At 41.1% G+C, this 17,231-nt stretch overlaps 1 protein-coding gene and 1 pseudogene across 3 annotated transcripts in view; both read right to left on the bottom strand.

The window, feature by feature from the left end:
- The window catches only part of Asxl2 (ASXL transcriptional regulator 2), an 81,371-nt gene extending 64,823 nt beyond the window's left edge, over positions 1-16,548 (bottom strand). Inside the window, exons 1-2 of one of the 3 annotated variants that reach the window (XM_029484942.1) lie at positions 16,018-16,548; positions 1,558-1,640 (exon numbers count right to left, since the gene is read on the bottom strand). In XM_029484942.1, the coding sequence (XP_029340802.1) occupies positions 1,558-1,640; positions 16,018-16,074 (140 nt within the window). In that variant the 5' untranslated portion in view covers positions 16,075-16,548. Of the gene's footprint in view, positions 1-1,557; positions 1,641-13,716; positions 13,769-16,017 lie in introns of those variants that run through there. The other 2 variants (XM_029484940.1, XM_029484941.1) reach the window with 2 other exon arrangements.
- On the bottom strand, positions 4,998-5,375 carry LOC110307008 (annotated as a pseudogene).
- Positions 16,549-17,231: the final 683 nt, after the last annotated feature.

Here is a 17,231-nt window from a genome sequence, read left to right as displayed (position 1 = left end):
AAAAATAAATAAATAAATAAATAAATAAAAAGAAAGAATGGTCCCCATAACTTCATATACCTGAATGCTTGGTCCCCAAATGTTTGGAAAGAATTAGGAGGTGTGGCCTTCTTGGAGGAGGTATATCACTGGGAATGTGATAAAGTTTCAAAAAGCCACCTAATTCCTAGTTACCTCACTCTCTGTCTCATGCTCTAGCACCCTCTTTAACTGTAAACACAATTTAAAACTTTCTTTTTATAAGATTCCTTGGTCAGCATGTTTTATCACAGCAACAGAAAAAGTAACTAATATGTAGCCCTGCCAGCCTGGTATTCAGTGTGTGGCCAAGGTCAGCCTTGAACTTACAGCACTTGTCTCAGCTTCTACAACACTGAAATTACAAATGTGCCCTGCCACACCTAACTTTTCTTGTTTCTATTTTTTGGTTCAAGTTTCTTTTTTCTTTCTTTTTTCTTTTTGTTTTTTTCAAGACAGGATTCCTCTGTGTAGCCCTGGCTGTCCTGGAACTCACTCTGTAGACCAGGCTGGCCTCCAACTCAGAAATCCACCTGCCTCTGCCTCCCAAGTGCTGGGATTAAAGGCGTGCACCACCACTGCCTGGTTTGGTTCAAGTTTCTTATCTTTTCCAAAGTAACTCCAATGTAGATGGTCAAATTTATCTCAATATACAAAATGAATGACATAATTTTAACATTTCTTGATAACAGAAAGTTTTAGTTATGCAATAATGATTATATACTACTATCATAACAAGACACTTAGAAATTGGAGTGTATTATCTTTGACCCTATTAATACATCTACTACATTTGAAAATTAAATATTTGTTTATATATTCATTTTTAAATGTGCATGTGTGTGTATGCGTTTGTGTGCACGTGCCACAAAATGCATGTGAAGACCAAAGGACAACCTCTAGAAGTTATCTATTTCCCTATTCCCACAGTGAGTTCTGGAGATTAAACTCAGATCATTAGATTAGCATGGGCATGGGCTTTAACTCCTTGAAACACCTTAGCAGCTCTATTTCTTATTTTTTGCTATGTTGCCCAAGTTGGTCTAGAACTCATAGACTCAAGTGATCTTCCAAGACTTAGTCTCTCTAATGCATCTTGAACTATAGACAGTGTCATGATGCCCGACAAAGACTTTCTCTTGACACATATAGTAAATTTTTCCCATTTCATTCTTGTTAGCAAATCTTATTTTTTCTTACACTGCTTACCTCTAGAAGTTGACATTTATCATTTTTATCCAATAATTACCAACCTCAATATATTAAAAGTACAAAGTGATAGGTGAAGGCATAAAGCTAATTAATTCCAGACCTTCTGAAGAATTAACATGCATAGGTCTTAAAAGATGAATACTTTACCTTTTCATGAAGAGTTTGCTTTACTTACTTTTCATTTTATATATAATGACTTAAAAACTGCAATAAACCTGAAGTTCAGAAAGTATATTATACTAATCAATGTGTAAGACAAAGAATACCAAGTATTATTAAATACTCTAACCAAACACAATCATTACTAGTAATAGTTTAATAACTTGCCTGATTTCTTTCAGTCCTTCTCTCTGGATAACCTGAAGAATTTCTTTATGACTCATGGGTGTATTAGGGTATTTTTCTAAGACCTGAAAAACAAGGAAATAATAATGAATTAATTCTTATTTTATTTCACATTCTCATTCTTGTAATTGTATATTCTACTATGTCAATAGTTAGAACTAAAACATAAATATCTAGAGATTTCTTCCGGACTTTTTCCTCAGCCACAAACAGTAAGTCAAATTCTAAAGCAGAAACAAACCAAAAAGGTTAAAATTAACATTTGAATTACTCAATGAATATGAAATTGCTTAATTTTCCCAAGTCCTATCCCCACCTGTGACCTATCACTGTGCATAGAAGATTCTCTATTTTAACAAGGTGTGTTGGCCCACAACTTTAATTCTAGCACTCGGGAAACATACATATGAATCCCTGAATTTGAGACCAGCCTGGTCTAGTCTAAGTTCCTGGGCATCCAGGAATACACAGAGAAACCCTGTCTTTTTTTTTTTTTTTAATCATCTGTTTACATTTCTATCAGTAACTACTACTGAATGGGCATACAGTAAATTCTCAATCAAATAAATGAACATATAACTATATTAAAATTGCATCTGTGGAACACTTATCTCCCTGCTTTCTGACTACATTTGCAGTCAGTAGTATGACCTCACACCCCTGCCATGTGTTCCCCATCATGATGAAATATAGCCTCAAACTGTAGTTAAATTAAATCCATGCTTCGTTTAAAAAAAAAAATCAATATCAGTGGTTTGGATGCAATAAAGCCGGTAAGCATAGTGTAAGCATAGTTTGTTCGCCATTAAATGGAACTAAAAGCCTGAACAGAATGAATAAAATAATTATCTGAAGGCTTCAAAAATGGTAGCAGATAAAAGGAAACCACAATTAGAAAAAAACAAGGTGTACTCAGAAGCGGATTTCCTGGTTTTGTTTTCTCTATAACCTCCTGGCTTGGGCTCAACTGCAACCCAAACTCAAGAGCACGCAGATACAGACAGAAAGCGTTCCAATACAAATGTCACTGTATATCAAGCACAGTAAAGAACACTTGTCTAATGTCACAAAGGAAGGGAATTCTCCCAAGTTGTTTTTAGACTTTGGAGTGTGTCACCATACTGTCCCTCTCTTTCTACACCTGCCCAGGCAACATAGCAGTAGCCATAAACCAATATCACATTTTGAAACTAGCCACTAGCTGACATAAATGCAAAATAGATGCAGAATAAGTTCTAAAAATTAAGACGTTTTGAATTCTAGTACATAGATTTGGGAACTAAAGCTAATGCCAGGCACAATCCTTTAATGCCAGCACTAGCGGTAGATCTTTGTTAGTTCAAGGTTACACAGTAAGACACTATTGCCAAAACAAACAAAATTTCTCCATAGGATTTAAATAAGCATTTGATGGGTTCTTTTTAGTTTGGTTTGAGGACAGATTCTCCAGCCCAGGCCCATAGCTCCCTACAGAGCCAAGAATGGCCTTGAACTTCTGACCCTCCTGTTTCCACATCTTCAGTGTTAGGACTTCAGACAAACTACATCTACCCAGTTTGTGCTGGGGATGGATTCCAGGACATCTTATATGCAATGAAGCACTCTACCAAATAAGACCTTTCTCTGGACCTTCATGGCTACGTAATCCTAAAAGCAACACAATGTCAACTACATAATCTGAAATCACTCTACAGAGTTCACAAAACAGGTCTACAAACAACAGACCCAAAATGGCAACTCTCAGGGTTATGAAACTTGGATAAGCAGCTATGCTTCAAGAAGCAGAGATGCATGTTTTTGTTGTGGTTGTTTTGTTTTTTGTTTTTTCTTTCTTTCTTTGGTTTTTCAAGACAGGGTTTCTCTGTGTAGCCCTGCCTGTCTTGGAACTCACTCTGTCGACCAGGCTGGCCTCCAACTCAGAAATCCACCTGCCTCTGCCTCCCAAGTGCTGGGATTTAAGGCGTGCGCCACCACTTCAGGATGCCGAAAACAGGATTGCCCCTGATGACCAAAAATCTGTGTCACATCCTGTTTCTGATGTCAGCTTCATCAAAAAGGTTAGCAAATGAAAATGAAGTAAACAATGAAGTGAAGTAAACAAAAGAAAGTGAAGTAAACAAAAGACCATGTTTTTCTCAGGCTATTAGCCCTTTTTTCTTTTCTGCAATTTTCACCACAAATAACTAATGATATATTAATTTCTACTAGTAAATAAAAAAGCACACAGAAATAGAAAATAATAAGTTCCGAAACATACATACATATACATATACATACACATACACACACACACACACACACACACACACACATAAAATCGGGGCTCTTTCAGAGGTCCTGAGTTCAATTCCCAGCAACCACATGGTGGCTCACAACCATCTGTAATGGAGATCCGATGCCCTCTTCTGGTGTGTCTGAAGACAGATATGGTGTACATGATCATATACATAAAAAATAAATGAATAATTCTTAAAAAAGAAAAGAAAAAAATCATTCCTCTGTGAAACTACACTATACTGCAAGAAAAACTAAGAGTAAAATATCAAGCATAAAACATTTGTGTTTTCATGCAACAGTACTTTGATTAAGCTGGACAGAATAGTATATAACTGTTTAATTCCAGCACTATAGAGGGTGAGGCAGGAAGACAAAGGTTATAAACCAGCTTAGACTACACATATAGATTCTGTCTCCCCCTCAAAATGGCTTATAATTACAGCACTTAAAAGAGACAGGAAGTCTGCAACAAATTCTAGGTCAGTCTGGGCTACAGCCTGGGCAACAAAAAAAAAAAAAAAAAAAAAAAAAAACAAGACATGGGAAAGCGGGTGGCGATGTAGCCTTTATTTCCAGTACTCTGGGAAGCAGAGGCAGGCAGATCTCTAAGTTCAAGGCCAGCCAGTTCTATAGGGCTCCAGGACAGTCAGAGTACACAGAGAAATCCAGTTAAACAGAAGTCGACAACTAAGAAGACAGTAATGAAGAAGGAGAAGGAAGGAGGGAGGGAGGGGGGAGGGAAGAGGGGATGGAGGAAAGGAAAAAGAAAGAGAATATTAAAATAAAAAGATAACAAAACAAAAACAGGACCTAGGACTGTGAGATGGATCAGCAGCAAGGCTGCCACCAAGTCTAATAACTTGAGTTCAATCAAGGAAGAGAAGTACCATTTACAAGATGTTTGTTCAGCTGTGTGCACATGAACTCACAAATAAATAATAACAAAAAAGAACAATTTATCTTTTTTTTCATGGCTCTTTTCAGTTTATTGCATGAAGGAGTTACACTAGTCCAAGTTAAAAGCGGACCCCAAATGATTACATTATACAAGCTGTGAGGTTTTTAAACTTGTGACAAGGGACAGAAGGGAAATTCTTCTCATTGCAAGGAAATCCTCACTTAAGCTTCAGAGAGCCACAAGCACTTAAACCCATGACCCTTCAGCTGATCGTGGTTAGCCAGTCCATCTCTATCAGGAGCTGGCATATGTTCTTGCGCTGGTCACCCTGTAGCTGAATTACTTCTCCATATTCTGGATGCTCAATTACAGTACCATTGCAGGCAAATTTCTTCTTAAACGCCTTCACTGGTTTCTTTTTATCGTAATCATCAGCGATCCCTTGCACAGCGGTAAGGGTTTTCCTGCCGTTTCTCGGTTGAGTTCTTACATGGATATAATCCTCGGTGTCAGCAGGAAGCGGGTTACCACCCTTACCTGCATCAGCAACGGGGTCGGAAGAGTGGAGGTTCTGGATGGCGGACATACGATATGATGATTCCTTTACCTCGGTGGAAACGGCTGCGGAAGGTGGCTGTGGGAGAAGGCGGGCGAGTGGGGGGTCAGGGCGGGGGGGGGACACACGGAGCGTCGGGAAGCGAGAGGGCTCGAGGGGGAGGCAGCTGAGTCCTCGGCGGCGGCTCAGTGACTGGGCAATTTATCTTTTTGATAACTTAATTTTTGTTTATATTTAATTGTCCTAATCCCCTAAGAAAATATACAGAAGGATGAGAAAAATATATACATACACTAGAAAAATCTGAGAAGAAAAATATCAAATATTTCTAAGGAAAGATACTACATAAGCTATTGCATTCATCACTACTACTACTTAGATAAAGCAAGTGTAGATTTACTAAAGGGAAGTGAGGAAACCCCTTGGAAGTGGAAAGGATTCCAAAGGAGGGATACCATATTCTTTTACCACAACTAGGCTAGCACTTTTCCAAAACAGTTACCTTATTCTAACCACAGGAGGGCAGTGTTTGTCTCACAAAAAAATTCTACTGAAACTGTTTAAACTACAAAACATATTTTTTACAAACTGTTCTTAAAACAATATAAATAAACATGTAAAAAAGTTAAATATCAAAAGTATAAAAAAGTCAAGGAGAATGGGCAAGGTTCTTAAAGTACTGACTAATACTGCTCCTTAGCAGAAGCAGCAGTGCAGGTTTTTATTTCCAGCACCCAAAAGGCAGGGAGGCAGAGGCAGACAATGGATATCTGTTGAGTTACGGGCCAGCCTGGTCTACATAGCAAGTTCCAAGTAGGCCAGGGCTACTCAATAAAATGCTGTCACAAACAAAATAAAAAGAATATTTATGTTACCAGTGACACCTATTCACTGATAACTTAAATATTCATCTGGAGAGATGGCTCAGCAGGCTAGGAGCACTGACTGTTCTTCCAGAGGTCCTGTGGTCAATTCCCAGCAACCACACAGTGGCTCACAACCATCTGTAATGGGATCCGGTGCCCTCATCTGGCTTGCAGGCACACATACACAAAGGCAGGCCACTGTATACATAATAAGGTAACCAGTACTTCTGTAATCTTTAAGATGACTCACACATGCAGAGTGAGAAAGGTTAGGAATAAGAAATCTGTGCTACACAAGATACACAAGAGCCAGTAAAGAAAAACTATCAAATTTGAGTCAGGTGTACATGACTCAAATGGAACATGCCTTTAATCCCAACACCTGGGAGGCAGAGGCAAGACCAGGCCAACCTGATCTACAAAGAAGAGTTCTAGGATAGCCAGCTCCAAACAGAGAAACCCTATCTTGAACAACAATGGGGCTCGGCTGGAAAGCAAAAACCATGGATGTTGTTCCAGGGGATCTGAGTTCAATTCCCAGTACCCATATGAAGGTTCATTTAATTCACAACCATATATAACTCCAGGAGTTCAAAGGAATCCAACACCCTCTTCTGGCCTCCACAGCACCAGGTGTGCAGGCAAATGTCAAAACACATTTATAACATTTTTAAAAAGCCAACTTTATTTTGAAGTTGTAGTGGTAAACAATGTCTGAACTGCAAGATTAATAGAAACATTCTTTTTAAGCAACAAAATTGTTTTAACTCCATTTAATCAAGAGGAAGGGCATCAGATTCAGCAGGTTTAGCAGTGAATTGGAATCCAGGACAACAACTAACATTTAAGTCTTCGTACAGCTTCCGGTTTCTGTCTGTGCCCTGGAGTTGACCCAGTGCCACAGCTCTCCATACCCAAACCCATTGGGAGAGAGCTGGTCTCCAGGAGTGCTGACACACCTGAGAGCACAGGTGAGACCACATCTTCTGCTTAAATTCCTGGCCCAAGAGGGTCCTGCCCAGAACCATCTGGACACAGGAACTAAGGAACAGCCCGAAACAGGATCTTTCCAGTTTCCATCTGGACCCTGGAGTTGACCCTGTGCCACAGCTCTCCATACCCAAATTCATCCGGGAGAAAACTAGTTTCCCAAGAATGCTGACACACAGGCTTACAGGAGGGACAAGCCACAGTCAGAGACAACAAGACCAGCTAACACCACAGATAACCATCTGGTGAGAGGCAAGTGCAAAAACAAAGCAAGGCTACTTGGCATCATCAGAACCCAGTTCTCCCACCACAGCAAGCCCTGGATACCCCAACACACTAGAAAAGCAAGACTCTGATTTAAAATCACATCTCATAATGATGATAGAGGACTTTAAGAAGGACATAAATAAATCCCTTAAAGAAATATAGGAGAACACAGGTAAACAAGTAGAAAGCCTACAGAACTCCAAATAGATTGGACCAGAAAAGAAATTCCTCCCATTACATAATAGTCAAAAATCAAATGCACAAAACAAAGAAAGAATTTTAAAAGCAGTGAGGGAAAAAGATCAAGTAACATATAAAGGCAGACCTATCAGAATTACACTATACAGAGGCTACAAAAGCTAGAAGATCTTGGGCAAATGTCATACAGACCCTAAGAGAACACAAATGTCAGCCCAGGCTACTATTATACCCAGCAAAACTCTGAATTACCATAGATGGAGAAACCAAGATATTCCATGACAAAACCAAATTTACACAATATTTCTCCATAAATCCAGTCCTACAAAGGGTAATCTTAGATGGAAAACTCCAACACAAGGAGGGAAACTACACCCTAGAAAAAACAAGAAAGTAATCTTCTTCCAAAAAACCCAAAAGAAGATTGCACACAAACATAACTCCACCTCTAACAACAAAATATTAAGAAGCAACAATCACTGGGCGTGGTGGTGCACGCCTTTAGTCCCAGCACTCGGAAGGCAGAGGCAGGCGGATTTCTGAGTTTGAGGCCAGCCTGGTCTACAAAGTGAGTTCCAGGACAGCCAGGGCTACACAGAGAAACCCTGTCTCAAAAAACCAAAAAAAAAAAAAAAAAAAAAAAAAAAAAAAAGAAGCAACAATCAGGGCTGGAGAGATGGCTCAGCAGTTAAGAGCACTGACTGCTCTTCCAAAGGTCCCCAGTTCAAATCCCAGCAACCACATGGTGGCTCACAACCATCCATGATAAGATCTGATGCCCTCATCTGGAGTGTCTGAAGACAGCTACAGTGTATTTACATATAATAAATAAATAAATCTTTAAAAAAAAAAAACCCTCAAGAATTTATAGTTCCTCATGGGCTTTCCAATTTGCAATGTCATAAGACAATGACAATATATACAAGTGATAGTAAAGGGAGCTACATAGTGGTAAGTAAAATAGTGATTCTAAACATACTCTTGAGAAAAGAAGTATATACTGTATTCTCTAGAGCAATGGAGGGGTGGGGACAACAAACACAGTGAGACAATTGAAGAAGAAGGTGCCACACACCAATCATCATAGCTGAGGCTAGGTGACTGAAGCAGGACAATCAACCGAAATTTGAGGTCAGTTTGGACTAGAGTTAGAGGCTTTATCTCAAAGAAACAAGTAAGTGGAAAGTGACCATTCCTAAGAGTCTGGAAGTCAATGGTTGCTAGGAAGTAGTAAGAGGCACTTTCTTCAGCGGCTACACTGGAAAGGTGACTGACCACAAGCCTGTAAGTAGCCCTCATCCATTCCCCTTATCAACCCAAGTGAAAAACCACTGGGCCACCAAACTGTTGACGGGGAACTAGCTGCCAAGAGAAAGGTGTCAGCAGAAGATCAACAAGGATAACAGAGTATGAAAATCTCATTATATATACTTAATATACATTAAAAGAAAACATTAAAGAAAAAGCAAGGGATGGTGGCTCACAACTATAAGCCCAGCACTCAAGGCCAACCTGAACACTTCACAGGTTCCAGGACGGTAAGGGTTATATTGCAAGGCTTGATCCCACCAAACAATCAAAATGACTAATAGCAATAAAGAAATGGTACAATGTCATTGTATGAAAGAGCTGCATTAAACCCTTTAAGTACTTTGAACATGCTTGACCTATGGAGTGGCATTATTGGGAGGTAAGGCCTTGTCAGAGTGGGTGTGGCTTTGTTGGAGGAAGTGTGTCACAGTGAGGATGGGCTTTTAGACCCTTCTAGCCACATGGGAGACAGTCTTCTGTTTGCCTTTGGAACAAGATGTACAACTTTAAGATCATTCTCCAGCACCACGCCTGCCTGGATGCTACATGCTTCCCTCCTTGATGATAATGAACTGAACCTCTGGAATCATAAGCAGCCTCATTTAAATGTTGTCCTTTATAAGAGTTGCCTTGGTCATGTATCTGTTCACAGCAGTATATAACCCAAACTAACACACCCCCTTACACTTCAGGAGATCAGCAGAACCTGAGAAAGATACAATCGGAGAACTCAATGTGTAAGACATATGGGTAGAAGGAATATGAAGTGAAAACAAGGTGAAGGTCACAGAAAGAAAGAAATAGCCAGTCAGTCACACATAGGTCCCAGACCTCTGAAATAAATCCCACATAGCCCAACTGACCTAAAATAGATGTTATCTCCTGCATAAAGATTTATATAACTCCTAGAATAAAAACACATGTCAGATCAATTTCCTCAACACACCACCTTTTCAGCCTCTCTTCAAATATATTTCACAATACTCAAAGGTAAATTAGCAATAAACTATTTTTAGCCTTTCTTCTCAATTTGTGCCTTGTTTTACAATGATTTTACATATTAACCTGTAAATCTTTTATCCATCATCTTTAAGATTTTTATTTTTGTGTGTAGGTGTGTATACATACACATGAATGCAGGTGTATCGGAATTGGAACTCCCTGAAGTTTTGGCTAAAAATCTGGGTTCTCCACAAGAGTATTTCATGCCACTAAGTCATTTCTCCAGCCCTTACCCACTGTTTTAAGTACTGAGGTCTACTAAATTTGACTTTGCTTCTTGGAAAACTCTCAAATATTATTAATTTACCACTATACAGCTTTAACAATGTATTTATTCTTATTTATGACTATACATTTTATTATCCAATTTAGGTTAAACAATACACATTTATCTCACAATTTCTGTATGTCTGGATTCCAAGCACATTAATTGGTCCTCCTAAAATCAGACCAAGCTGTGAAAATAAAAAAGCCACCTAAGAGTATGAGCTTTTCTGAGCCTTATGGTCCTCATCCCAAAGCCACTTCTAATCTCTGTTGAAACTTAGAAAATATTCAATCCTAAAGGCTGCCTCCCATTCCTTGCCACCTGTCTTCTTTCATACAGTTCACAACATGGACTTTTGCTTCTTCTGTTCTGTTTGTTTTTTGAGACAAGTTCTCACAATATAACCAAAAACTTACCATGGTGACCAGCTCCAAACTCCTGGCAAATCTGCCTCATCCTCTCTGGTGTTAACCCCACACCCACTAGGATAAAAATTATTTCGCTGCTTTCTTTTTATATAAAGATACAAAATGTATACAAAAGAAAACTTCCATTTGAAATTTCTTATAAATTTTTCTAGTTGTTTTTGTGTTTCTAATTGTGTCTGATTTATCAACATTTCTTCCTTTTATTAGTTTCCTTCTAAATATTAGGGGTTTGTGTTTTGCTTGGTGGTTCATACTGACTGTTGGGTTGGTAATTTACTATGTAAATTCCAAATGGGTTACAAAGACTTTATCTCAAAACCAAACACTAAAACTAGGAAGGAAGAGAAAGAGGGGAAAGCATCAAACAAAACTGTCCACAGGAACAATTTGAAATTGAGTATCACTAAACCAGCTATTGAATAATTCAAACATCAGTGACTTAGGCTCCAGATGGAGGCTTGGGGATATGGCTCAGCTGGTACTCAGCTTGCCTGGGATGCAAGAAGCCCTGGATTTCATTCCTAGCACTGCATGTATCCCAACACCATGTAAGGCTGTCATGGTGGCACCCACTTGTAATTCCAGCACTCAGGAGAATCAAGAGTTCAAGGTTAAGCCAGGTGCAGTGATATATGCCTTGCGTGCCTTAAGTCATAGCACTTGGGAGGCAGAGGTAAGTGGATGTCTGAGTTCAAGTGCAGCCTGGTCTACAGAGCTAGTTCCAGGACAGCTAGGACTATACAGAGAAACCCTGTCTGGGGGAGTGTGGGGAGCTGAGGGAGAATTCACTGGTATCTGGTTATCCTCATACAGAGAGTGGACAGTGCAAGAGGCTAGTGCAGGCTACATGAGCTAAATAAAATCACTTAGCCCCTCCTATACATACACTTCCTCCCAGCCCACTCTCTACAGAGTCTCAAGCCCAGACTAGCCTCACATTCATCATGAAGCAGAGAATGACTCTGAACCCTTTGATTACAAGAGTATGTCAACACACCAGTTTATGCCATGAATGCAGTGCGCAGGACAGAACCAATTCATTAATGTTAGGCAAGCACTCTTCAGGCTGTGCTAATCTCCACCCTACAACTTTTAATCTCTTAATAGGAAAAAATATTTCTTAAGATACCGAAACCTAAAAGGAATAAAGGTAAAGGCTGATCATCTTGATTACATTAACATTGAATGTACAGGAGGGGATAGAGAGATGGCTCAGCAGTTAAGAGCACTTCCAACTCTTACAGAGGAACCAAGTTCAGTTCCCAACACCCAAGTCAGATAGCTCACAATCACCTGTAACCCCGGTTCCATTGAAGTCAAATGCCATCTTCTGATCTCTATGGGTACTGCACAGGCATTTATAGATAGACAGACAGACAGACACACACACAAAGTAAATCTTAAATATATATGTATAGGGAGTGCACACTTGAGCTTCAGAAGTCCTAAATTTAATCCCAGCAACTACATAGTGGCTCACAACCATCTATAATGAGTCCTGGAGCTCTCTTCTGGCCTGCAGACATAGATGCAGACAGGAAGCTGTATACATAATAAATAAATAAATCTTTTTTAAAAAGGGAAAAAATAAAAGGAAAAAGCAGTAGTCAGCTCTGCAAATTTGAGATTGTTTTCTCAAGTTTTCATAATCTAGGAGCTACTGCTGTATCTCCTTTTGTAGCAAACACTTTTTAAAATTTTTGGAAATAGAATCTACCTACCTAGGCCAAACTGGCCTTGATATGAAGATATTTTTGCCTCTCCCACAAGATGCTAGATTGCAACCCTGTCCCAACATGGCCCTGTAGAAATTTTTAACTTAATATCCAATATAGTTATTTCCCTGAAGACTTTTTAAGTCAGGGTTTCTCTGTGTAGCCCTGGCCATTCTGGAACTCTCTCTGTAGACCTTGAACTCAAGAACTCTGCCAGACTCTGCCTCCCAAGTGCTGGAACTAAAGATGTGTGCCATTACTGCCTGACTCCAAAATAAGTTATTTTCTGTTCCACAAGGTAGGAGGTGTGTAGACTTTCAGGACAAACATATAAAAACAGGACAGAGGAATGGGAAATTGGCTCAATGGATAAAGCACTTCGAGAACAAATGTAAGGCCCAGAGTTCAGATGTCAAAAGACACAGAAAAGTCACCGTGTGGGGGCTCAGTGGACAAAGGCAGTCTTCCAGAAGGCCAAGGCTCGGCTCACAACCATCTGTAACTGTAGACTCTTCTGACTCCAGCTATACATGCGCTACAAAGACACATGCAAACAGAGCACCCATACACATAATACAAGTTTTAAAAACATTTTAAGTACAGGTGTTCATGGCGGCACCATCTTATAATACCAGTATTTGTAAAGTAGAGATGGGGGCAAGCTGGCCAGCTACTCATGCAAAGCAACTGGCAAGCTTCCATTTTAGTGACAGATCTTGCCTCAGTAAATAAAGAGCAGCTGAGAAAAGCACCTAATGTCATCCTCTGGCTCCCACACACAGATGTAGACACACATACATCCCTACTCACAAAAAGAGGCATAACCAGGCATGGTGGCGCACGCCTTTAGTCCCAGCACTCCGGAGGCAGAGGCAGGCGGATTTCTGAGTTCGAGGCCAGCCTGGTCTACAAAGTGAGTGCCAGGACAGCCAGGGCTACACAGAGAAACCCTGTTCCGAAAAACCAAAAAAACAAAAAAAAACAAAAACAAAAAACAAAAAACAAAAACAAAAAGAGGCATAAAAGTAAAACAAATGAGTCTTTACAAATGGGGAAGTGGGGCCCTTGGTGAGATAAGGTATCTTTCTGTACAAGTGCTCTTAACCACTAAGCCAGCTCCCCAGCCTACTTTCTGTCTTTTAAACACTATTTTTCACAAAGGTAGCTGGGGCACAAAATAAGCAAATATTATCATTGTAAGAAATCGAACTGGTGCAAAATTATTCTTCCTATTTGTCACAATTTCCTAACCATTAAACTATTTAATCCAAAAAGAATAATTCACAAGGCATTGTCGAGATTGTATCCCAGTTTAAGGCCAATCTGGTCTACATAAAGGGTTCTTAACTAGTAAGGGTTACTTACAGAAGGAGTCCGTCTTACAGAGACACAGACTGCTGAGATGCCTGCAATATGAATATTTTGAATGTTAAGGCCTGCCTAGACTGCAAAGTGAAACCTGGTCTCAAAAATTAAAGCCTAATAAATAAATAATGACATCATGAACACTTAAAATTAACTCACATAATTAGTTTGGGGTTTTGCATATTTTAACTAAAATCAAATCTCTTTCTTTTATTAAGAAATAAAAGCAATCATGAGGTGTCTCTAATGTAGAAAGTAAACTACTGTTGAAGAGAAACTCCTCACCACCAAAATGATAGAGTTGTCCCTTAGAGGAAACTACCAGTACAGTCACAAAGACATATTCTAAGTGGACTGGGGGTGTAGTTCAAGTGGTAGAGTATTTTGCCTAGAATGCATAATGCTCTAGGCTCTATCCTCAGAATCCATAAAACTGGGCATGGTGGAACCTGTCTACAATCCCAGCACTCAAGGGGGCAAAGGCAGGAAGATTGCTGCAAACTTTAGGCCATCATTTATTATGTGAGATGCTATCCTCAAAACAAACAAACAAACAAACAAACAAATGTATATAGGGAAAACATTCAACAAAAAAAGTACGTGGCTTATAAAAACAAAATACAGGTTGAATAAACAATATAATTCAAATTTGGGGAAACAAGACTAGGCAATAAAAGAATGAACTGACTGAGTTATTTTCATACTTTTCTAAATTTCTCCATGACGAACATTACTTTTGAATTCTGCAAGTCTCATTTAAAAAATAAACAAGGAGTCAGTCAGTGGTGGTTCATACTTTTAATCCCAGGACTTGGGAGGCACAGGCAGGGGGACCTCTGAGGTCAAGCTCAGCCTGGTCTATAGAGTTTCAAGGCAAAGAAACCCTTTTTCAAAAAATAAATTAATAAACAAACAATCCAGGATTATCGAGATTACTCAGTGGGTAACTGCGCTGGCCAGCAAGCCTGATAACCTGAGTTCGATCCTAAGAACCTACATCAACTCCTACAAGTTTTCCTATCACCTCTACATGCGTGCTCCATAGCCACGTACACACTCCATACGAATACACATCTTTTTTTAATTAATTAACTAATTAAATGTATGCAAATACACTGTTGCTGTCTTCAGACACACCAGAAGAGGGCATCAGATCCCATTACAGATGGTTGTGAGCCACCATGTGGTTGCTGGGAATTTAACTCAGGACTTCTGGAAGAGCAGTCGGAGCTCTTAACCACTGAGCCATCTCTCCAGCCCCCACACACATCTTTTTAAAGAGAAAATAAAACGTATAATTCATAAAGGTTCACGTATTAGAACCCACTATGTGGTCCACTATTAAAGAGGTTGAAATGCTACTAATGCTTGATGAAACTTCAATTTCTCCTTAAGGTTCCTTTTCTTCGTAAATACACGTTTTAAATTTTTCAAAACAAGGTTTCTCACAAATACTCATTGCTAAATGACTTTTAAATTCCATATAACAAAATTGGCGTGAGGGGCACTAATCATAACTTCATTGGTCCGGTCCACCTTCACTTGAGAAGAGAAGAGAAGAGAAGAGAAGAGAAGAGAAGAGAAGAGAAGAGAAGAGAAGAGAAGAGAAGAGGAAAGGAGAAAAAGAAAGCCAATAAACTACACGTCCCACCATGCATTGCAGCCTTACTCAGAGTAGGTCTCTACGGAAACAGAAAAAAAAAAAAAATTCTCCGAGTCCCACCTGTTACTTCGTTTCTAAACACCTCCTGCACTTTCAGCTCCCACAGCAAACACAAAAGCCTCGTGACCTCACATTGGCTCCGGGAGCAAGATAAGCGGGGACCCGGGTCTGGCAGCACCTCTGCCTCGACGGGAGAACGCCACCGAGCTCAAGCGCTCCCCTCTCCTTTCCGGGGCTGGAAGCACGCACAAACCTCCTCCCGTCTGCATCCAATCGGGGCTCTCCGAGGCGCACAAGGGAGAAGAACCGGTTACTGGGCAAGCACAACACATACTGGGCCGAGACAAGGGCTAACAGTGTAGGGGCGACAGCGACATGACCCCGACAGGCAACCTCACAACACCGAGGAGGTCCGGTCGTAGCCATCGCGAGAAGCGGCAGTCGCGCGACGGATCCCTCGCGCCGACGCCTCGGTCTCCTCACGGCTCTCCAAACGCGCCCGTAACTGCCGCTCTCTGCGCGCGCTTTCCTGATCCTCAACCCGGTCGCGGGGCCAAGTGACCTCCCTTGCCTTGCGACGGGTGGCCGGCGAGAAAACGAACTCCTGCCAGCCTTTCTCTCTGCTCCCTCCTCCTTACCGTCTTGGCGGCCTCCGCCCAGGTCCTGCCCTTCTTCCTACGGCCCTTTTCCCTCATGTCGGTTCTTGAACTGACTGGGAGGCTTCCGTGCCCCGGCTCCGGCTGCGTTCCCTCGCCTGCTGCGCCCTGCACTGCTTTTCCCGCGGTGCCAGGAAAGGTGGGAGAAAGGGGAAGTCCGACCGGAGAAGCAACTCAGCGAGGAAGCGGTCGCGGAGGCGCGCAGTGGCGGGGGTAGGGGGCTCTACGGGGTGGCCGGTCCTGCTGCCGCTGCCACTGCTACCGCCGCTGCCATATTGGGTTCTTACTGTACAAGCAGCTTCTGTGGTCACGTGACCCCTCCCGCGCGGCCGTCACTACTGTACGCTGCAGGCCGCGCGAACGAGCGCGCACTTGCGCGCGCCCCCAGCCTCCGGGTCGGAGCCGGCAGGCTGCAGCAGTTAGCCACGCCCCTGCACTTCCGGTGTCTGGGCCTCGAGCGCTTGCGCAGGACGGAGAGCTGCTCAGGGTCTGTGGGTCGGATGTCTAGTGGTCACACCCGCGGGGAAGATCTTCTAGCGGAAACGGAATCTGCTCCTTTCGGGAAAGGCTGATTGCGCGGTTACGTGCAGCGTGTGTTGAGGAGTGGCTCTGGAAACTTAAAGAGCCCGACGATCAAGTGATCTTGCCAGCTACCGTTTTAATCAACATGTTTTATTTTGTTGTGGTACAGGCTCAGGTAAGGCGGACCTTAAACTCCGAACTTCTGTCTCCCATTACTGGTAATTACAGGCATGCATCACCTTGCCCTCAAGTTCATTTTTTACAAAGCTTATTTTTTTGAAGACGTACAGCGTGCAGTTCTTGTCTTTTATTAATCTGGTTAATAGATGAGACAGGTTAGATTGATTTGCCAACTCTCTAGTATAGGATGTGAATATACCAAAAACTAAGTTGTTAGCTCACAAGCCTTGTCTAGCAAAGTAAAGAGACTTTTTTTAGGCCAACAGAAACCACGTTTATGGACTGGAGAGATGGCTCAGAGGATAAGTACACTGACTATTCTGGTGGTTCAGAGTTTAAGTCTCAGCAACCACATGGTGGCTCACATCCATCTGTAATGAGATCTGATGCCCTCTTCTGGTGTGTCTGAAGACAGCTACAGTGTACTCATACATAAAATAAATCTTTTTAAAAAAGGAGTTTAGAAATCGCATTGTGCTTTTACATGTGATTGG

Source organism: Mus caroli, chromosome 12 (assembly GCF_900094665.2).
Source record: "Mus caroli chromosome 12, CAROLI_EIJ_v1.1, whole genome shotgun sequence".
Taxonomy (NCBI): Eukaryota; Metazoa; Chordata; class Mammalia; order Rodentia; family Muridae; genus Mus; species Mus caroli.
Note: the sequence above shows the minus strand (reverse complement) of the source record. Positions and strands in the feature narration are given on the sequence as shown.